This window comes from Falco naumanni, chromosome 17, assembly GCF_017639655.2.
Source record: "Falco naumanni isolate bFalNau1 chromosome 17, bFalNau1.pat, whole genome shotgun sequence".
Classification (NCBI taxonomy): Eukaryota; Metazoa; Chordata; class Aves; order Falconiformes; family Falconidae; genus Falco; species Falco naumanni.
The window spans coordinates 7,558,776-7,580,665 of NC_054070.1; the positions used below are offsets into that span (position 1 = coordinate 7,558,776).

The window sequence follows — 21,890 nt, forward strand, 5'->3', positions numbered from 1 at the left end:
GATGCGCTCCCGTTCTCCTGCCAGTGCTCTGAACGGCAGATGGCATCCATGGGCTGAGCCCAGGCTGGACCAGCACCTCCCGGCAGGCGTCCTGCTACAGCCGGGGGGGTCTGCTCTGCCCAGGTGTGATGGACCATGCTGGTGGGACGGCAGGCTGGCTCCAAAATGCCATTTTGGATTGTGCAGGGATCCCGGCTAATAGCATAAGGATCCAGCAAATCACTTGATGCAAAAAGGATGTTAGGCATCTCCTCCGGCATTTTGTTCCCACGAACAGGCATTGCCTCCGAGTCCAAGCACCTTGCGGGAGCTGTGACAGAGCTGAATTCTGCTCTCAGGTCCCCCAGGCAGATAGTCTTTAATGCCACTGCACAGTGTCAGTCCAGGAAATATCTGTGGGCTTGAATCCTGCTCTTGCTCACGCTGCTGCAGCTCCTGAGCTCTGCAGTGAATCTCTAGGGATTAGATCGCTGCGGAGTTTCTTTCCCCAGACGCATGTTGCCTGTGCTTTTCAGCAGATGATGCTGAGTGCTTCCATCTTTGAAACTGATACTTGATGGATCTTGTTGTGCCTGGAGGGACAAGGTAAAACCTCAGCTGGGAGGTCAAGCCCAGAGATCAAACCAGCCCCGTGGAACGGGGCCTTTGATGGGAGCTGCCAGCAGCAGTGGGTGAGCTTTGGCAGCGGCGTGGGGTGGACATCCACTCCTCGGGGCCAGGGGTGGTGACAAACCCCTCTCTTCTCCGGAACGGTCTGGCTGCTCAGCCGTGGGCATGGCACAGAGGTACCCCGTGCTGGGAGAAGGGGGGGGGGGGGTTCTCTGTGCGCCTCCATACACAGAGGGGGAAGTTGTGTGTTAGTGTAGACGGACGTACAACAGTGTGTTGTAAGCTGGTCCACGGGTCCAGGTTTACATAGGACAGCACACCGGGCTGTGTGTACATCCCCAGGGTAACGGCTGCAGCTGTGCGGTGCTCCTGAGGGATGGGAGCCAACAAATTTGTCACTGTGTGAGCAGGTTGGGCGGCCGGCAGCTCCCAGGCTTATCCCGCGGGCTGCGCCCACGGCTGGGTTTGTCCCGTGTTATGAAAGCACATACCTGTGGGCCACTGTCACCTCCAGCAAGCACTGCTGCGTGAGCCACAGCCGTGCCAGAACTGCTTCAGAAGAGCTCAGGGAGGTACCTGCATGAATTCACACGTTGCCCCAGCTCCGTGGGTGATGGACACACACCGGGTCCCGTTGCATCACCTTGGGTTGCATCGTGCCACCCTGCTGGGGTGCAGAGGAGCTGCTGCCGGGGCTGGGGTTGCTCCTGCTCATGCAGAAGCTGGTGGCCTCAGCAGGCTGTAGCTGCCCTGGTGCATTGGGTAGCGTTTCCCAAGGTCAGCTGAAAACAAATGGTGGTGGTTGCTCTTCAGGGGCAGGGAATTCAGCAAAGTGTCCACCTCATCTCATCTCACCTCACATCCCAAGGATTATTGGTGTCGTCTGACACTGAAAACCAATTTAGATGCCAATTCAGTGGTGTATTTAGGGGGTGTGCTTAGACCTCAGCATAGAAGACCTGTTGATGTCAAAGCACATTTGCTGAACCTGGCCTTTAAGTTGTGGGTGGTGGTCAAAGGGGTCTGTTAGCAATAAAGCAAATGAATATAAAATAACTAGGTTTCAACCCAGCTTTCTTTTCCAAATCCATAGTAAATGTGACCTGCCTCGGAGAATTTTTGTCAGCAATCTTGAGAATGGATTAGCGATTGTCTGCAATATCTTTTCTGGTTTTTTAAATATGCATTAGCTCTCAGAGAGACTCGCGCTGAAATGGGACCACATTTCGGCACACCCCACGCTTTGAACGGTGCACGGTGGCATTCTGTTTTACTGATCATCCCTCAGTGTCAGCCAGCTCCTCCAGTTTCTTGGGAGCTGCAAAAAGCTACGGGCTGGTGCTTCTGCCCCAGCCAGCCCCCCGGTTTGCCGGCAGCCCTGCGCCCACCACCCTTCTCAGCAGTTGCAATCTGTTCTGTGTGCGCCTTTATCTGAAACCCAGCTGAGCTCTTGTAGTTTTCCAGCGACCTAATGGGGCTCAACAAATCTGGAGCTGGCTGCGGCCGTGTCCTCGCCTGAACTCCCAATACTCGAAGTTGTGTTTACTGAAAGCCAGGCTTTTCAGTACCAGCGCCCGATGCAGCAGTGCCGCCTGGTCCTGCTGCCGATGGCTGCGCTGCCCCCCTGGCCAAAAAGCATCACTTCCCATCGTCCCGGAGCAGACTGTGTTTTATAGAAAACTCCTTAGAACAAGCTCTAACAGATCTGGTTGTGGAGCAGAAATGAGTCCTGTGCCTTTCTGTGGTGCCCGTAACACAAACAGCGATGCCCCACTCCGCTCGGCTGGTCCTGGCTGTCAGGGGAAGATGGTCTTTGGGGTCAGCATTGCCCTTGGGCCATCAATCAGCCAACCCTTCCCCAACAGGGACCCAGCGTCGTTCTGTGTGAGTGCTGTCGTACAGCTTCAGCGATGGATTTATCTTTGGATGGCTGGGAATAGAGCTCCTCCATGCTGCCAGAGCTGCAGTGGCACTGGGAAACACCAGAACCCGTCTGTCACCGCCATCCCTGTATGCACTGTCCTGGCCCTGTTAGGTCCCCAACCCTGCAGGGACATCAGCCACTGAGTCACAGCCAAGCCGGACCGGCAAAGAAACCCACTCCATCAGCATCCGCCGGAACTCCGCCGGATATCGAGTCACTACCCTGAAATGCAGACGCTTCCTGCTCTGAAAATAAAAGCTCCAGCTTTCTGGGGGGGACCTTAATTTATTATTTTATTTTTTTTTAAATGCCTCAGCATTTCTGCAGCCCCATGTGCTGCCACAGGCTGTAACCTGCCCTGCGTGATCGTCCAGCACCCGGCAGCACATCGTGGGGCATCCTGGGCTGTCTGATCTGTACAATCTTTTTGATCTATAGTAGTGGGATCACGAATGAGATGGTATAATAGAAGAACAAACCAGACAAGAATGTCTTCTATTTATTATCTATATAATATTTTCTCTCCTTGGTGTAGGTAACTTGTGGTTGCTGGTCTGTGCAACGCATTCCCGTTCGCCGTGTGTTAGAACGAGCCGTTGGCGTGCAAGAGGATGGCAAAGCCTGGGGAATTGCTCCAAACTCACCGGTACAGGAGAAAATCATGTATGGGTCCCTACTCAGCCCCTGCTACCACTTGTCTGCTGGTTGTAAGTGGGGACTTCGGCCATAGGGGTTAACATATATTGTAGTGGTTGAAGCACAGGGCTTGAGTTGGATGGGGGTTGCCGTTTTGGTTTTTACTCAACAAAGTTTTAGATTAAAGTGTAATCCAGACCACTGCACGTCTCTCTTACCTATCTGTAGCGATTTCTAAAGTACCGTGCAATAACAAAGATAATGTCATCACCTGATAACATGGCAATTAAAACCCCAAAGAAGATAAACCCATATTTTAAAGTGGCTGGCCCCTGGGTTCATTGCACTTTGGACTAAAAAGTGCGTAAATCTAGTGATCAAAGGAGGTGTTTGTCACAGACCTGGCATGGTTTGCCCCGTACCAGTGGCCAGCAGATGAGGTCCTGGGACCTTCTGTGGGTGGTTGAGCTGTAAGTGAGCAGGACACGGATCCAGGAGCCTGTCCTTCCCCATGGGTCCCCGAGGCACTGTGCCTGTGCACCGCTCAGGTCACTCCTGGTTCCAGTTTTGCTTTGCTCTTTTTCTTTCCTTGGTGTGCTTCACCGCTCACGTTTCTACACGCTGAGCTGCTCAAAGAGTGATGTTTTTTTCTACTCTGTCCAGCTGAATGAGGCAATATTTCTGCTTTCTCCAGCTGTAACCCATCCTTGGCTGTGGCACATCCCTTATCTCCGCACGGCCGGGAGCTCCTTCTGCTCTCCTCTCCATGCCTCTGCCCACACTGGGGGCAATAAGGAGACATGGCAGGACCTGGGTCCACAAGCCCCATGGTGCAAACATGATCAGGCCAATGGTGTTTTGCCAAATGATCCTTACAAATAACTAACCTGAGCACAAAATCTGCCCACCGAGTAGTTAAGAAGCTGGAAAAAAGGAGCTTGGCTTTACCCAGACCTTGAGTGGCCAGCCAGAGGGACGGTGGCCAGGCTGGTGGTGGCCAGGCTGGTGTCACCCACCGCAGTGGTGGAAGTGGGGTGTAGCGGTGGCCTCTGCTGTAATCATTAGAGGTGAGAGGCCATAAATTACTTTTCAAAAGGGCCCTATTGGTGCTAATGTGTTTCCCTTCTTCTGCTGATGGATGGGGCACCCAGTTGGGAGGATCAGAGCAAACCCAGTTTCCTCGGTGTTTTCAGAGGAGGAATGGCTTTCACACCTGCCTGAGCGCTGCCCAGCAGCAGGTGAGGAATGCTGCCAGCTTGGGAGACCACTAATGAGAGGCGACCATTCCACTTTTTGTTGTCTTTGGCATTTTAACGCCTAGTGGATTTCTTCCTTTCCCTCTTGGAGGGCTGGCTGCTGTAAGCGGATCTTCTGGGGAAAGTTTATGCCCTTACCAGTCCACAAGCAGAGGAGAACAGAGCCTGTTGCCACTGAGCCCAAAGGCAGAGCCGTAGGTTTGGACCAGGACGTGGATGTTTTTAGCACTGAGGTAATGCCCTAGCATTTATTTAAAAAGAAAAAAAAACAAACACAAATAAATACAGAGTTAGGAGCCTGCAAGTAAGTAGGGCTTCCGTTATGACAAAGCATCGCGGTGATCAGGCTAGCTTTGAGCAGGTTTACCTGACATGGAGCCAAATTCTTTGCTGACTTTCATGTCGGGTTCAGCGGAGATGCACGGGGGGCTGTGCTACAAAGCGCTGCCGCTGCAGAAACCCCAGTCAGGATTCCTAAGGCTGCAGCCCGGGGAGGCAGGGGGAATTTTAGTGGATTTCCCCACTGCTGAGAAAGCCCTAGTTATACTGTTACAATAAAGGATCCTTATCAGTGGATTCCAGTGGACTTAGATCTGTGTCCCTTGACATTTCCATTAAAATAGGCTTCCTGAGCCAGCCTACAACAAAAGCATACCTAAGCCTACTGTATGGGCGACAACACAGAAAAATTGCCGAAAAGATTTATCTGGTAGAAACAGAAAGAGAAGCTAACCAAGTCTCGGCTTCCTTTCATCACTGGGAAAGCCTCTGGAAAGCATCCTTATAAATCAACGGGAGTATTAAACACGTGCTTAAAGTTAAATGCGTGCTCAAGCGCTTTCTTGGATGGGTGGGCTAAACCAGGAGCGATCCCACAGCTGTCAGTGGCATTACTCTGCGGGCTTGCAGTGTCCGGGAGACAGACTTTCATCTTAGGAGAGTGAAATTGCTTTGTTTATTGCAATAAGGTAGGCTTGTACCTTCCCCCTTCAACTCTTCTGCAATCTCTGGGCTGTGCCTGAACAGGATCCTATCTGTTTACTTTGACATTGAAATTACAGCAGTTTAGTTAATCTCATCTACGCCTTGTTTATCTTCCCTATGGGCCCTGCTCACCACTTGCAGATGGAAACGCAGCTCCTGTTCCTGCACAGTAAATAATTCATAATGGCAACTCTGCTTCAGCGCAGTATCATCTTTGGGTGCACTGGTGGGAGATGACTCATTTTAAAACGGGGAGAGGGATTTGCTGGTGGGTTACGGTGTTGCTCGGCTGGTGGGGGTGTAGTGGGGGTTGAGGGTGGAAAGGATGCAGGACCAGCCTGAAGCTGCAATTTGTTCATCCCTGACATCTTGTAAGGAACAGAAGTGCCACACGGCCACCAGCAATAAAAATCCAGGACAGTGGCAGCACAAGATACCAGTGTGTCCCAACCGCGTTGAAATGGTATTTAATATATAGGCTTCCCACCACCAAGACAGATCGCAGCCACGGAGGAGCAGAAGCTTGGTGCATGGCTGTCTCCACGACCTGGACTCTGGTGCCTGTTGATACAGCTACCCAGCAGATATTTTATACATACATATAAATAAATAAATATCTTTAATAGATATATATAAAAACATATATAAATAAATGTGTGTGTATATATATATATATATATATATATATATATATATATATATATATATATATATATATATAACATGTCATTTTATAATGTCAGGCCTCCAATACGCAGCTTGCCAGTCCAGCCAGGAGACTGTGATACCTGCCTGGGTCTCATCCTGACACAGCCGCGCTGCGAGCAAGTGCTGGGCCATTGCACAGCTCCATCCTACACCACCTTTGGGACATGAAGCTCTCAAAGAGGGGTGGGTGCTGGATTCAATCATCCCTCCGGGATGCTCAGGAGCCCCTGCTCTGACTCACCCTGCCAGGCTGCCCTTGAGCTGCTGGAAGTGGTGGGAAAATCCAGGTCTGAGCCGGGGGATGAGTAATGCTGTAGTTATCTCCTCCTTCGATCGATACGGTGTGTCCTCACACATGCCAGAGCTGGGCAAGAGCTTTTGTTTTGGCTGCTTTGGGAAAGAATTGCATTCTTTTAATATCTCAAAACAAAGATTTACCACAGGGGCAAAAAGACCACACGGGAAGGTGCTGCCGATTTAACCAGAAGTGTCCATAAAAAGCTGCTGCCGATTTAACCAGAAATGTCCGTAAAAAGCCTTTGTGTGGGAGCGCCGAGCAGCCTGCAGATGTTGCCCCCCACTTTGGTGGTGGGACACGCTGTCCCGGCCAGGCTGTGTCCAGGAGGCCAAGGCACGGTCCTGTGGCCAGCACAGACAGGCTGCGCTTGCCCGGGCCTCTCCCCTCCCTGGTTTTGCCCTCAATACCTACTTTTTTTGGGAGTCCTGGGTGCCTTGTGGCTCCTCGCAGCACCTGTGTGTGTGCCCCCGTATGTCCATCTCCCCCCATCCCCGCGGCTCCCCTGGTGTGAGGTCCAGGGGCTTTGCTCCGCATCCCCCCGGCACTCTGGTCCTGCGCCTCCTCCCAGCCTCTGGGTGCCAGTCTCTCCCTGCATCACCTTCTGGGGGACCCCCAACTCCCCCCACTCTGCGGGACACCCCCCTACCCCCGTCCCGCTGCCCCTGTGGCTGCTGCTTTGTACCCTGCCCCTCTGCCTTGCCCCTGGGCTGCCTCTGCCCGCCCGGGCATGCAGCTCTGGGTGCCCCCCTGCACCCCGGTGTATGCCCCCCCCTCAGCCCCACGCTCTGTGCCCTCCCCTTCGCTCCCACCCGGTGCGGGGTCTCCCCCCCCGCCCCAGGCCTGGGGGTTCCCCCCCTCTTACCCAGGAGGCCCGTGGGTCCCCCCCTCCCACCTGGGAAGCCCATGGGTCCCCCGCTCCCCCACTCTGTCCCCCCCGGAGTCCCGTGGGTCCCCCCCTGCCACAAGGGAGGCTGGTGGGGTCCCCCTGTTCCCACTCAGGAGGGCCGTGGGTGCCCCCTCCCACTCGGGAAGCCCGTGGGTCCCCCACCCCCCCACTCCGAAGACCCGTGGGGTCCCCCCCGAAGTCCCGTGGGTCCCCCCCTCCCACCTGGGAGGCCCGTGGGGTCCCCCTGTTCCCACTCAGGAGGGCCGTGGGTGCCCCCTCCCACTCGGGAAGCCCGTGGGTCCCCCGCCCGCCCACTCTGTCCCCGCCGAAGCCCCGTGGTTCCCCCCCTCCCACCCGGCATGCCCGTGGGGTCCCCCCCGAAGGCCCGTGGCTGTGCCCCCCCCACCCGAGAAGCCCGTGGGGTCCCCCCCAGAGGCCCGTGGCTCGCCACCCCCAACCCGGGCGGCCCGTGGGGACCCCCCGCAGCCCCCCCCCCCGTCCCTCGCACCGGCTCCCGGGCGGGGCGGCCGCCGCCGGGCGGCCAATGGGCGCGGGGGGGGCGCGGCCGGCGGGGCCGCCGCATTTAGCGGCCGGGCCGGGCTGGACCGAGCGGAGCCGAGCCGGGCGGGCGGCGGGGCCGGGGATGGAGCGGGCGGCGGGGCCGGAGGCAGCGGCAGGGACAGGGACAGCGCTGGCCGCCTCGCTGGCCGAGGGGTTAATCAAGTCCCCGCGGCCGCTGATGAAGAAGCAGGCGGTGAAGCGGCACCACCACAAGCACAACCTCAAGCACCGCTACGAGTTCCTGGAGACGCTGGGGAAGGGCACCTACGGGAAGGTGAAGAAAGCCCGGGAGCGCTCCGGTAAACTGGTAAGGATCCCCCGGGGCATCCTCCCCGTGAGCCGGTGCGGGGCTCTGCGCATCCCCCGCTCCGAGAGGTGCGGCCCCGCCGGTAACCGGGAAGCGCGCGGGGGGGGGAGGGGGGAGCATCCCAGAGGGGCCTCGCACCCCCCGGGGGGGCTGCAGCTCCCTTTGCCCACTTGACCGCCTTGGCCTTCCTGCCGAGAGGAGCCGCAGGTCCCCGGCAGCCGAGAGCAAACATCGCACTTGAGGCTGAAGGGCTTCCCGCAGCGCCCCTGCCCTGGCTGGGGGGGGGGGGGGGTTGCATCCCCGTCCGGGATGCTGAGCCCCTGGGAAGCGAGTGGCTGTGTGCCATGCATGGCTCAATTCAGCGCAGCCCTCCGGAGGCGTGCAGGGAGAAGTGGGGGACCCTCACCCCCAGGGAAGCAGGGTGCTGCTGGCCTGGCAGCCCTGGCCTTTTGGAATCCACAAGGTTTCAAAGGATAAACCTGAACGTGATTTCCCTGCTCCGGTGCATCCTGCACCACAGGGTGCTGGGACCCGAGAAAGGCACTGGCACCCACAGCCTGTCCTGGGAGCTGGGGGGAGCGATGGGGTCCCATGGCCGGACCAGCCTGGGCAGGTGCTGAGGGCTGAGCAGGGCGTGAGGCTGCATCGCTAACGTGCCGAGGAAAACCACTGTAAATCCGAGAGGTTTTCTTGTGTAACGCTCTTTGGTAAGTCAGCTCTGCCATTTCCATCGGCCTATCTGATTCTGAAGAAGCTGCTGTTTTGCTGCATAATCAGGGCCTTGAAATGCAGCTTCCACCCACAGACCTGGAAGGATCCCTCCCCTCGGGATGGGCGAGAAGCCTTGGCTTTCCCTGGCGGCACCTCACAAAGCTTGTGTGGGGAATGGCTGAGCTGCCAGAAAACTCACCTGCCTGTGGAAGCCCCTTGGGACAGGGGCTGGTTTGGCTGGCAGGTTGGTCTGTTATAATGCAAATTAAACACGCAAGCCAATGCCTCCCCAATAAATGCTGGAGATAGTCAAAGGCTGGATGGACTAACTAGTACCTCGACGAGCTGGCCGTGTAGGAACAGGAGGCTTAACCACAAATCTTCCCTCTTCCCACAAATTCTTTCTTGTAGCACTCAGCATTTCCGGACCTGTTTAATCTGCAGGCTTATCCTGAGCTGGGTGGGTGTTTGCTCCTGCTCCAAGTGGCTTTCACTTCCCAAACACTGAGGTGTGAGAGCAGGTCCTGCAGCCTCTGCCAGTTACTCCTCGTGGGCTGCGTGGATCCAACGTTACCGGCTGAGGCTGTAACGCTGGAGCTGCTCCGTGCCTGGTTTTTGCCTCTGGCTAATCAGAAAGTGCCGCTGTCAGATGCACTGAATATTGAACCATCTCGTTTTGCTGCGTAGCTTTCTTTTTTTTTTGGTTTTTTTTTTTTTTTTCTCCTCTGAATTTTAACCAACATACCCGGACTTAGTTCAGAGCAAGGTGTCTCTAACCAGCTGGTAGGCTGCAGGGAAGACCAAGCTCCCACAGCTGAAGGGTTTTTGGGGACTTCCATGAACATTCTTTGTCTGAAAACCCCTTGTTTTCCAGTTAGAAATCCCTTAGGTGAAATGATGCTCATACCTTCTGGTGGGTACTTCTGCTGAGTGCCCTCCCCAGTCCTTGGAAAATTGTTGTGTCCCTGAAATATTAAGCAGGTGGCGAGAGAGTCACTGGTTCTTTTTCCTTTCCCTTTTTTCTTTTCTTTTTCCCTGCATCTCTCAGTTTGAAGACTCAGTAATATGTGCCATGGTGGTGCAAACTGGTTCCTGCACCTGTTTGCATGGCAGCATCTAGCCTTTTTTTTTTTTTCTTTTTTTCTTCCAGCCTGGTTCCCAAGCCCTGGCCCGCAGCCAAGTCAAACAGAAAGAGGGACCTTCTGTGGGACTCACTTGCGGTGTCAGAAATGTATTTGTGGCCTTGTGTGTTGTCAAGGGGGAGGCAGCACCTGGAATATTCCAAAGCAGCAAAGCCTCTTTTGATCTCCAGTAAGGGGCGAACACTGGTCTCTTCCCTAGTGGGTTGTAATCCATGTTTCATGGAGCATGAAATGCTGCACTCACAAACTGGAATAACTTCTGAAGTGCTGCCTGGGGTTGTAGCTGAATGCACCTTTCAGCAGCTGCTGAGAATACCTGCTCTGCCTCCCGCCCCACCCCACCCCCCCAAAAAAAAAAAAATTAAAAGGCTTTTTGACTTGGAATGGACTCTCAAGTTCTCTAGGCTCCTGCAGCGGGACTTCTTGGGGATGTTTCCTGCAGGAGATTCTTCTCATGGCATTGGTGGTGGAGGCAGTGTGTAGGCTGTGGTGCTGTGTCCCTGAAGCTGCTGATCCCTGTCTCCAGGGTGGCACAGCCTTTTCTGTCTCAAGGGGAGATCCTCTGCTGTCATCCCTCTTAGGTAGAGGATGTTTTGGAACAAAGCTGCTTCTCAGCACCCCTGGGGAAGGATGGGATGGCCCAGGGTTTAGCCTCCCCATCAGTGCTTGACAGGCAGATAAATCATCCCACCTTGAGTGGCTGGCTCAGTCTTTGTATGAGATGAGGACCCTAACAGTGCCGTACCCTTGCTGTGCATCGTGCCTGGCCGTTACTGTCTGCAGGCGAGCCCCGGGGCTGTAACAGTGCCCTAAACCTGCTCAGGGCTGCTGACTCCCTCTGCCTTGGAGGTCACTAACCACCGGGCTGGTAGGCAAGGGCGTTCACCAGCACCCTGCTGAATACACCCGGTGGCATCTCCTAAGGCTTCCCACAGCCTGGAGCCACTTTGTCTTTTTATGGAGAGTGGATCTTGCCCTAAGCCCCGGCTCAGCAGTGCATGTGCATGAGCATCTTGATCAGCAAACACGCGCTGCATGCACCGCAAAATCCTGCAGCAGTTGGGTTGGATGTCGAGCTCCAGGAGGGAGATGAATAGAGTGAGTCAACAGGAATTTGGGAGCAGGCTGGCTTGCTGCAGGAAGGCTTTGCCCGCATTCTACTGGGGGTCAGGTAATCAGGGGCTGGAGCAAAAAAATTGTTAAACGTTAACCTAGCACAAAGGTCAGGGAAAAGAATACCTGGCTTTCAAGAAGCTATTAAGCGCCTTCAGAAGCTTTGCCCAGAAACTTGCACCTGGGTTATTGGACTCTCTTTGGCCAGAGTCCATTCTGCTTGGTTGCTCCAGCCCCTGGGGCTGATGCAGGCGTGATGCTTCCCCAGTGAGCAGGAGGCAACCTCTGCCCTGGCCAGTGCTGGCCTGAAGTGGACTAGTGCAGCAGAGCTCTGGGGCTGGAGGGACTCCATCGGCCATCTCTCTTGCCCATCTGAGCTCTTCAAATTGACCTGTCCTCCCGTGGAGACACTGATGTGGCCGCTGGGATCTTGCTGCTTTAGTACCGGGTGACTCGCTGTGGGTGCAATGGGTGTTACTTAGCAAGAAGGGCTGCAGACTTGCTCTGAGCCCTTCGCTGCTTGGTGGTCTAGCTCTCAGGGGACGAGGTGTCTGACTCCCCTAAATCAGAAGGAGGTGAGGCCCAGAATCCATCCTGCACAGCCAAAGGCGGAGGAGGGTCCCTGCACACTGTAGCCATGAGCATCACTCCTGTGCTGGCAGCTGGGGCCGGCGGGTGTCTGTGGCCCCTCTCCCCGTTGCTGGGAGACCCGTGTGGAGGTTCCTTTACAGGATTAATGCTGTTCCGCATTCTTGTCTGATAGAAAAAAAGAGGTTCTGCTGGATTCAGTTGTAAATTCAACCCTAGGAGCACATTGTCTCTCCCCAGCCCCTTTGAAAGAGGATTAGAAGGCATCTATTCTCCAGCACTTACTCTTCTTTCTCCTCCCCTTTCAATTTCCTTGTAGAGGATAACTTGAAAACCCAAGTGAAAGGCTGGAAAGCAGCTTCCATCGTCAGCACCATGTCTCCAGGCCGGCTGGAGTACAGTCCTGTGCCTAGGAGGGATCTACTCTTTAATAGCAAACTTTCTCTTACCTTTACATGATCAGCTCCTTGAAATAAGTATTTACGAGGAAAACAAAACCTGGTGGTTGTTTTTCTTTTTTTCTTTTTTTTTTTTTTTTTCTTTCTTTTCTTCCTGCTTTCATGACCCCAAGAAGACGTTGTTGTTGTTATCTTCCAAGTCATGTGTGCAGGTCACATTCCTCTGGCTGGCAGCGGTCCAGCGGCGGCTGTAGCCTGGGACACAATTCCTGTAAGCCACGGCACATAAATGAGGAGCAGGGCTGTGCTACCTGCAGGAGGAGGCTTGGCAAGCTCTCCTGGTAGGAGCTGGCAGCAGGTTTCCCTTAGGGGGGAGATGGGGGGAGCTTCTCCCTCGTGCACAGCATCAGGACTTGGAAAGTATAAACCCCTAATTGATAAAATTCACTTTTTTTTTTTATTTGGAGTTGCTTCAGTGGAGCCGTGCAGCATGGCTTTTGGGTGCAGCACGCCTGAATGGGGAAGATAGGCTATTGATCTCTTGCTTGTGAGCCCCTTCCTGAAAGGGGGGTGGGGTGGGTTTCTTGCCCTGCAACAGGCTTTGGGAAGCCACGATGCTTCTGGCCCCAACAGCCAGGTGACCCTCTCCGCGTGTGCTCATTCGCAGGTGGCTATCAAGTCAATCCGGAAAGACAAAATCAAGGATGAGCAGGACCTTGTCCACATCCGGAGAGAGATTGAGATCATGTCCTCCCTCAACCACCCCCACATCATTGCTGTCCACGAAGGTGAGCCCTCCTCTCCCCTTCCCATCCCAGCAGCATCCCCGAGCAGAGCCTCCCAGGTGGGCTGGGTACCAGGGCAGGCTCTGCGGCAGTGGGGTTAGCGCTCGCTGCCCTTCTCATTCAGAGCACAAGCTGTTTGCTATGGCCTGTGTGGTGCTGGTGACTCAGCACCAGCAGGGAGAGCAGATGCTGCTGGGCTGCGGTTTCCCCGCTGCACTCCCCCACCTCTGCGCAGAGCAGCGGCGAGGGGAAATACCTGCTCCAGAAATAGCCGCTTCCCATCCCATCGCCTCCCGCCCGGAGAGGGAAGCTGGCTCCAGGAGTCTGTGTGGCCTTTTGAGGCTGGAAGCTTTGGTGCTGCTGCCGGCGAGAGGCTGTGCCGTGGAGGGGGAGCTGGTGGCCAGGGCTCCCAGCAAAGCCCAGTGTGCTGTGTGTGGGTCTGGTTGTGCTGGATGCTCGCCCCAGCCATGGCAAGTGCTGCAGCGATGGGAATCTCTGTGACTCTGCTGTCAGCCTGAGGCAGGAGCTAATCTCAGTGCTGGAGTCCCACTTATTCCCTCCCCTGGGGCACAGGAAAAGCAAACTGCAGGGTGCTGGGAGAGCTCTGGGTGCTGCTGGGCTTGGCTGGACGCAGGGTGCTGGGAGAGCTCTGGGTGCTGCTGGGCTTGGCTTTACGGCCAGGGCTGGGCTTTGCTCCCAGGGTGTCTGGACAACACCAACCGAAGGGGAATTTCTCAAATTCTAACTATGACCAGACTTGGAGCAAAGCTCCAGCTGGATCAGTCTTTGCTTAAACGCTGAGTCCTTTGGCTGCAAACCCAGCATGCTCCGCACTCTTCCTCGGGGCTGGCTCTGCTGGGGTTCATTGTGCGGTGCCGGCGTGTGCGGTGCCTGCGTTATCGCTGCCTCTGGTGTGGTGTGTGTGAGGGATCCAGAGTCCTTTTGTCCTCTCAACAAAAGCAAGTGGATTGGCAGTTCATGGGCGGTGTTTGCAAGGACTGAGTCACGCTGACTGCTGGAATTCAAAAAATATTGAGGTAGCTTTCTGCAACAGGAAGAAAATGCTCCTTTTCTCGGCTCGAGCCAGGGCTGTGTTGAGAGCAATGGGAACGTGTAGAAAGGCCAGCCAGCACCTCCATCGCCTTTCCCCTTGGCAGGGCTCTATCTAGCAAAGAACCATGTGTCTTAGTCACCCCCTGGCAGAGCAGGGCCCTTCCTCCTGTGCTGTGTGGCTGCAGAGGCCGCTTGTCCAGCAGCCCCAGTGGCACTGTGGGATGCGGGTGGCAGCTCTGGCCACCCCGTTCCGACCTGTGGGTACCTGCAGAAACCCCGACACCTTCTGTTTTGCAAAACAGACTGAGGGCACAGGCACTGGGGTGGGCAGTGTGTTAAGTTGGTCAGGGCTCCACCTGCCCGTTAAAAGGCAGGAGAAGTCCCTTACCTCTGCGAATCCATCCTAATGCCCTGTGGCTTCCCACCCCTGTGCAGTGTTTGAGAACAGCAGCAAGATCGTCATCGTGATGGAATACGCCAGCAAGGGGGATCTGTACGACTACATCAGCGAGCGGCAGCGGCTGACGGAGCAGGAGGCACGCCACTTCTTCCGACAGGTCGTGTCAGCCGTCTACTACTGCCATAAGGTGGGTCGGCACCACGCTTCCCACCACCTTCCCGGTGGGAGAACGGAGGGATCGCTCCTGTGTGCTTGGCAGGCTCCGGGCAGAAGTGCAGCAGCTGGGGCTGGGCAGGGGTCTGGTGCCTGATGGGGAAGCTCAGCCTGGGCTGGGAGGTGAGGGGAGCTGGTGGCCACTGGCCTTTCCTGGAGAGGGGTTCATTCTGCCGCTCACCTGGGGCGCGGCAGCCCTCGGGCTGGCACGGAAGCAGCGCTCAAGCAGCTTTCGGGAAGTCCTTGTCTTGGCTTTCTGTTGCTGCGGCATAGGGTGACTAACCCTGCCAGGGAATTATCGACTGGGAGACACGCAGGGCTGTCTGCTGGCGCTGAAAGCTGAGCCCTGGGTCACCTGTTTCATCCCCTGAAAGGGATGTAAACCTACAGGGCCCTGACCGTGGAGCCTGTGGGTCTCCCTGGAGGATGCTCTAAGGTCACGCCCCGTCATATATTGGTCCTGGGTACCCGCGTGCCCTTGGCAGGGAGGAGGGGTTGCAGGGCACCTCCTGAACCTGAAGCAAGTTGGAGTCTCTCTTAGCTGGGCAGTAGCAGGTCCTGGTAAATCATGGAGCTGTGCCCCAGCGGGAGCGGGCACTGGCTGCTCTCATGGGTGGGCGGCTGGGGAGGGTGCGGGAGCTCAGCGTGGCACCCGGTGTGGGGTGCTGGCGCGGGGTGCTGCCCTGCTCGTGCTCCTGAGCACCACGGGGAGCTGATAGCACACAGCTTGGGTCGTGGTTTACAGCCTGTCCTCATTGACGCACCCAGGGTTATTTACTGCTCCTCCGATTGCTGTCACAGTGTCCTGTTCGCGTGCCGCTGTGCACGGCAGTGACCTCCCCATGCTGCCTGACTTTCCCTTCCCCAAACCCGCTGTGAGCTAAACCCGGCTCTCCCCTCCCTCGTGCAGAATGGGGTCGTTCACAGGGACCTGAAGCTGGAGAACATCCTTCTCGATACCAACGGCAACATCAAGGTGAGAGCCTGGCCACGCTTTGGGTGTCACCCAGCAAAGGGGTTTAAGGGATGCTGCCCAGCGTGGGCGGACTGGGGGTGGCCACAACACCATGGTCCCCGCAGGGCACGCACTTTGGCACTTTGCGGAGCTGCGGGAAGCCATCTGTCGGCACTGGGACTGCTGGGATCAGCCTGGCGCTGCTGTTTGCCCAGGAGATGGGGAGCCAGGAGGGCACCTGTACCTGCCCCTGCCATCTGCACCTGGCAGCTGAGCAGGAGAGGCTCCGTGCTGCCTATTAAAGCCGTTATCTATCTCTCTGCTGATAAGAGGGCAAAGTCTGAACACTGAGGTCAAAGCCCGACTGGCTGGATAAGGAGGGACTCTCCCAGCAAAAGTCCTGGTCCCTGTGTGCACCTCCCAGGTTGGCAGAGGGAGGTGCGGGGCAGCTCCTGGCTCCGCTGGCCCTGAGTGATGCTTTTTGCCCCAGCTGGGAACGCTGTGGCCGCCCGGGGAGGAAGGGCATGGCTGCAGCCGGGAATCTGCTGCGGTCGGTGATAAACGGGCTGTGGGGTTTTATCTCAAAGGGGGTAATTTTGCAACTGGGAGCTCACGAGCAGGGGCTGTACCTGCCGCCCAGTGAGAGGTGATGGGCGTGATGAGGATAATGAACGAGTGTGCGAGGTGGTGCAGAGAGGGGCTGAAGCAACCTGGTGTGGCTGTGAAGGAGCTGGAGGAGAGCCCGGCAGCTCTCCCTCTAACCCCACCTTTGCCTCTGCTCCCAGGGTGCTGGGGCTGGAGGAGCAGAGCCGCAGGGCAGCTGCTGTGGTGGCTGGGATGAGCTTTCTGGGAGGGGGAGAGGGGCAGGAGCAGCCCTGGGGGTGGGCACCCAGCCCGCTGCTGCTCCCTGAGGAGGCTGGGGGCACCCAGGAGCAGGGTGCCGAGGGCAGCACTGGTTTTGGCTGAGCTCCCAGCTGGGGAGCTTTGGGTGGCAATGGTACTCCACCCGTGAAGGGGAGCTTTGCTGCTTGATAACAGCTATAAATGTCTCTCCAGATCGCGGACTTTGGCCTGTCCAACATTTACCAGCAGGATAAACTTCTGCAGACTTACTGTGGCAGCCCACTCTACGCATCCCCCGAAATCATCAATGGGAGGCCGTACAAGGGCCCGGAGGTAGGTTGTGCTTCACCCCCTGTGGATGGGAATGTCGTGCTGCCTCTTTTTGCTCGGCCTTGGGAAGGCACTGGGTGTTTTCCAGCGGAGCGTTGTGGGCAGAGCCCTGCCTGTGTGCTTTGGGGTAACGGGGGTCGCCTAAGACCAAGTACCGCCTGGTTGGTGTGTGGGAGCCACAGAGGGATGGACGTGGTGGGATGCAGGTGGCTGGAGCTGGTCCTGCCCCATGCTTTGTCCTCCCCCTTGGCTTTTGCCATTCTGGGAGCCTGCTGAGGCTCTGGTGGGGGGTCCTGCCCAGCCAGGGTGGGGGCCAGGGCAGCCTGGTCCTGCTGCCCCCCCCTCCAGGCTCATCTGTCCCTCTGGCAGGTGGACAGCTGGTCCCTGGGTGTTCTCCTCTACATCCTGGTCCACGGCACGATGCCATTCGATGGCCACGACTACAAGACTCTGGTCAAGCAGATCACGAGTGGGGACTACCGGGAACCCACAAAGCTGTCAGGTAGGCGGACGCCCACCACCCCACGCATCCCCCTCCCACGTGTTTCCTTCAGTGCCTGACCTGCCTCTTCCCCAGATGCTTGTGGGCTGATCCGGTGGATGCTGATGGTGAACCCGGAGCGCCGTGCCACCATTGAGGACATCGCCACGCACTGGTGGGTTAACTGGGGCTACAAAGTGCCCATCGGGGAGCAAGAGCTGCTGCGGGAGAGCGAGTCCCCCCTGGCCACGGTGGCAGAGTGGCTTCGCCGCTCCTCCCGGCCCCTGCTGGAGAACAGCTCCAAGGTGCGATGCTTCTTGAAGCAGCACATCCCCGGTGTAGCCCTGGAGCGGCAGCGCTCCCTCAAGAAGTCCAAGAAGGAGAACGATGTCTCCCACGCGCTGCAGGAGGTGGCCCTGGCCCCGGAGAACCCCACCAAGTCCATCCTCAAGCGGCCCAAGGGCATCCTGAAGAAGAGAAACTCCTGCGAGCAGAAGGTGCCTGGCCCTGGCCCCCCACCGGCAGTGCCCGTGGGAGAGGCGAGGGGTGAGGATGGGGAGGTGGCTGCTGCGGATCTCACCCAGATCCTGTCCTCGGGCATGCTGCCTTGCAGCACGGATGTCGGAGCGGTGCCCATGGCCGTGCCCAAGAAGGGAATACTGAAAAAGCCCCCGACGAGGGAGTCTGGATATTACTCATCCCTGGAGTGCTGTGAGTCTGGGGATGTCCTGGATGCAGGGAGCTTGGATCTTGATGGGAACGTGTTTGCTGACAACCCCTCCCCAGAGCAGGGCCCCCAGGGTCTCCCCACCCGTAGGAAAGGCATCCTCAAGCACAACGGCAAGTACTCCTCCAGCAGCACCGAGCCAGAGGGTCTCCCCGGGCAGGGCTTTGGGGGCTTCAGCGAGGTGCCCCTGCCTCAGGCACCCCGCGCCCGCCCGTCCAGCGCTGTGAGCGAGGACAGCATCCTTTCCACGGAGTCCTTTGACCAACTTGACCTGCCTGCCCTTGTCCCCCATGGTGGCAGGGGCATGCGGGGCTGCATCTCTGCCGACAGCCTCCTGCGGCTGGAAGAGGAGGAGGAGATGGAGGAAGGGCGCAGGTTGCGCCGCTGGACTGTGACACATTGCCGGAGCCCCCTGAGAGAGAGCAGCTTGTCCCTGGCAGGCTGTGACAATGTCACTGAGGTCTATCGGCGTGCTGTGGCCATTGGCATGAAGCTGAGCTGAGGGCACCTCCTGGCAGGGCTCCCCGGGGGGGTACGTGTTGGGGAGGGGGCTGAGCCCTCCCTGTCGCAGGGCTGCTGGTGCTGCTGAGCCACATCCCACGTATTTATTTCGCAGCCTTGTGCCCCTTGGGGAGGAGCGCAGGTGGGGAGGGAACCAGGGTGGCTCCGGGGCATCGCCAGGGAGATGCCCCAGGGCCGGGACATTAAATGGACCAAAGCTCCGAGTGATCCAGCCACTGCCCTTGCAGAGGGGCTGGGGGGTCCCGGAGGCTCCTCACTGCCTCATCCCCTCGCAAACAGGTTCATCTCATTGGGGGTGGGGGGAAACCAAGGGGTTGAGGATATATATTTTTTTTTTCCTTTGCACTGTGTTTTGGCTGCACAAGATAACAGATGAGGCAGGTGATATATACCTCAAACAAGCTGGAGATGTAGCAGGGTGCTGGTGAGGGGCTGAGGGGTGCTGCCCTAGCTGCTGCCTGCTGGCTGGGCTCTTGGGATGTGCCGGGAATGGGATGCAAAACCACCCAGGCTTTGGCTCTTCCCTCTCCTATGCTGAGAAACCCAACTGGATCTGGCCAAAACCCCAGTCTGAGAACATGCTCTGATGGTAACATCACTATTTTTTATTTTTTTTTTTTATGTCAAAAGGAGGAAGAGGAAAAAAAAAAGTGCCTTTGAGGCACCATGTCTTTATTTATTGCCTTTGTCCAACTTGATGTAAAACTTCAGCAGCACAGGATGTGTCTGGCTCCGTAACAGCCTCCCAGATGTTTTTTACAGGGGGTGGTGGGTGGAGGTGTCTGTGCTGTCGTCTCATGTGCCGCACATCGAAGCTCCGTTGCACTATTGCCACGTGTACGCTGGCCCTTTCCCTTCTCCAGGGTGTGTGTGATTTTTCCCCTCCTTCCTACAGAGGTGGTCTTGAGAAAACCATTAAATTAAAAGCAAATGCTAGATCCGAGTCGTTATCTTGATTGCTGTGCCACTGCTGCTTGGGGGAGCAGGGAGGTGTGATAGGGTGCTGCTCCTGGCAGGATGGGGCTGTGCATGGTGCTGGGCCTTGCTGCAGTAAAGGTAAGTGTGAGTTAGCTCAGGATGTATCCTCTGGGGTATAACACCTTCGTGCAGCATGTACTTGGCCCCTCCAGTGCCAAGGCTGCTGCGTGGGCTTAAACTGGTGCTTTCCCCACCAGTGCTGTGCGGTGCTGAGCTGTGCCTTGGCATATCCCTTATGTAGGGGTTCAGCACCCACCAGGATGGTGACTGGCTGTAGTTTTTAAGGCTGAGCAGCTGCGTGACCCCGTGATGGGGGGCTGGCTGGGGGCAGGACCTGCTGTGGCAGTACCACAGCACTGCTGCAGTGATGCTGCCTGCGCTGTGCCCCTGCACCGCAGGGCAACGAGTGGAGCCTGAAGTTTAGGGAAAGCCGTGATGGATGGAGGTGGGTGGCTGCTGAGGATGGTGGACTTGTTACCCCCTCCCCACCGCAGGGTGTCCCAGCTCTGCTCCCAAACTGCGCTTTGACAATGCCGGTGGTGGGTGGGTTTGGATTTGTGGAGTATCTGCAGGTCTTGGCTGCAGGAGCTGCCTGCTGGGCAGCTGCCATCTCCACCTGCGGTGCCAGCAGGTGCTGGAGAAAGGACAGAGCGAGACGGCCCCAGCAGCCAGAGCTCGGCCGTGGCAGGTACCACCGGGCTGTCTCCTCTCCGACCCTTTCCCCCAGCTTCCTTTGTCCTCTCCACCTGCTGCGGCATTGAGACCAGTTTTATTGCCTTACAAAGCGCTGTAACGATTTCCCGTTTCCAGTTGGGTTAATAAGAGACATTTCAGGTCTCCACCGCGGAGAGGCTGAGCCGCAGGAGCAGGGTGGCAGGGTGGCCTGCCAGGAATGCCACCCCTCGTCCCACGCGGCCACAGCCATGGGGGGCCACGTGCACTCTGCCCCCCGCCGCGCATTCCCCGCGTGCTTCCCGTGTTATTAAGAAACGTCGGAGCATTTAAAACTGCTCTGAGGGCATCCAGCTTAGCCAGGGCAAAGTTCCAGTGCCCTGTGGGCTGCTGAGGTGGGAGGGGGCAAGCCGAGGGCTGCAGCACCCATGGGTGCGGGGGCATGGAGCATCCCAAGGTGGAGGTCACGCTGGGGAAGGGACAGAGCTTGCTTTTTGGAAAGCGTTGGTGGGTTTGGTTTCTGGAGCATCCTAAGGTGCTGCGGTCCTGTTTCATTAATAATTTTCAAGAAAATGTTCTTGTGTGCCGGCTTCAGAGCCAGGCTGGGCTGCAGCAGCTCCAGGTGGGCACCGCGTGGGTGCCACGCTCATGCTGACCACCCCACCACGTGTGTCCCGGCTGGTGGCAGCTGCTCTTTGCACCAGTTTAGGAGTGGTGTCTTGGTCGGCTCAGGCTTGTGGCAGCCCCCCAGGGCTGCAGCAGCGAGCGGAGCCCCCACCCCACCTGTCCTGCAGCGGTGCGCAAGGGTGAGAAATGCAGTCGGAGACTCCCAGGGCTGGATGAGCCGGCGAGGGAGGCAGTCTGAACCCAAGGGCACCTCAGAATCGGTGGGAGGGGGCTGCAGTGACTGTTCCCCATCCCTGCCAGTGCCCCCCCTCCCCGCACTGTGCCCGTGCTCCCAGCATTCTCCCACCAGCCCTTGGTAACGCTCCTTTCATCCCAGCCCTGATTTCCACTGCCCCCCGTATGGCAGCTGCCCCCCACAGCTGGGGCCTGAGCCCCCCTTTCAGGCCACGACTATTATTAACATCTCTCTTTTATTCAGCCCTTTCATCTTGAGGATTCACAAACCTCCTGCTTCCCTCCTGCCTCCCGAGCTCCCGGGAGCCGCTCAGCGCAGCCCCCCTGCCCCATCCCTGCCGTGGGTGTTTGAAGTGGGTGAAAATGACCTCAGCGGCGTTTTGTTGAGAAAATGCCATTTTTTGGGGGTGACTTCAGCATTTGCTGGCAGTGCTGCCTCGGTGTGTGGGAGCGGTGCTGTGCTCCTGCTGGGCTAGCTTCGGGGAGAGGGAAAGGGGATGAAACACTCAAAGATAAATTGTCCCTGATGATGGGTGATGCTGGAGCGCTTGGAGCACTGTGGATTTATACCAACTGGTGCAAACTTCCCTTGCCACTGTCCCGAGGGGTTGTCCAGGTGAAGCCAGCCTGCAGTGAGTGCCGCGGCTGCTGGGGGGACAGTCAGGACCCCCTCCTGCTAGTCCTCAGGGTGCTGGCTTTTTACTGGGGGAAACTGGTACATCCCCATGGGCTGCACCCCAGGGACTGGTGCTGCAGACATTGCCGGAGGGCAGGTGGTAAGGATTGTCAGGCATGAAAACTGGGCATTTCCAGCGATTTTTCAGTGGGGAGGGGGCTGGGGTGGCTGGCCTGGCTGTGGCTTGGTGGCTTGCTCACACCCCAGGCATGCAGCACCATGCACCAGCCCAGACCTGTAGCTGCCGCTTACCTGGGGGCTGTTCCCGGAGCC

The 21,890-nt window shown here is 57.2% G+C and overlaps 1 protein-coding gene across 1 annotated transcript; it reads left to right on the top strand.

Annotated features, from left to right (window-relative positions):
- The first annotated feature begins 7,914 nt into the window (after window positions 1-7,914).
- NUAK2 (NUAK family kinase 2) lies at window positions 7,915-19,366 on the top strand. The gene is made up of 7 exons (XM_040616946.1): window positions 7,915-8,169; window positions 12,789-12,909; window positions 14,395-14,546; window positions 15,483-15,548; window positions 16,584-16,703; window positions 17,070-17,202; window positions 17,278-19,366. Exons 1-7 carry the CDS (start codon window positions 7,945-7,947, stop codon window positions 18,408-18,410), a joined length of 1,950 nt encoding a protein of 649 aa, XP_040472880.1. The 5' UTR covers window positions 7,915-7,944; the 3' UTR covers window positions 18,411-19,366.
- Window positions 19,367-21,890: the final 2,524 nt, after the last annotated feature.

Excerpts from the sequence above, each read along its gene's own strand:
- NUAK2 (XM_040616946.1), top strand. The coding sequence starts at position 7,945 with ATGGAGCGGGCGGCGGGGCCGGAGGCAGCGGCAGGGACAGGGACAGCG. Across the intron at positions 12,910-14,394 it reads CATCATTGCTGTCCACGAAG|TGTTTGAGAACAGCAGCAAG; the intron begins GTGAGCCCTCCT and ends ACCCCTGTGCAG. Across the intron at positions 14,547-15,482 it reads CCGTCTACTACTGCCATAAG|AATGGGGTCGTTCACAGGGA; the intron begins GTGGGTCGGCAC and ends TCCCTCGTGCAG.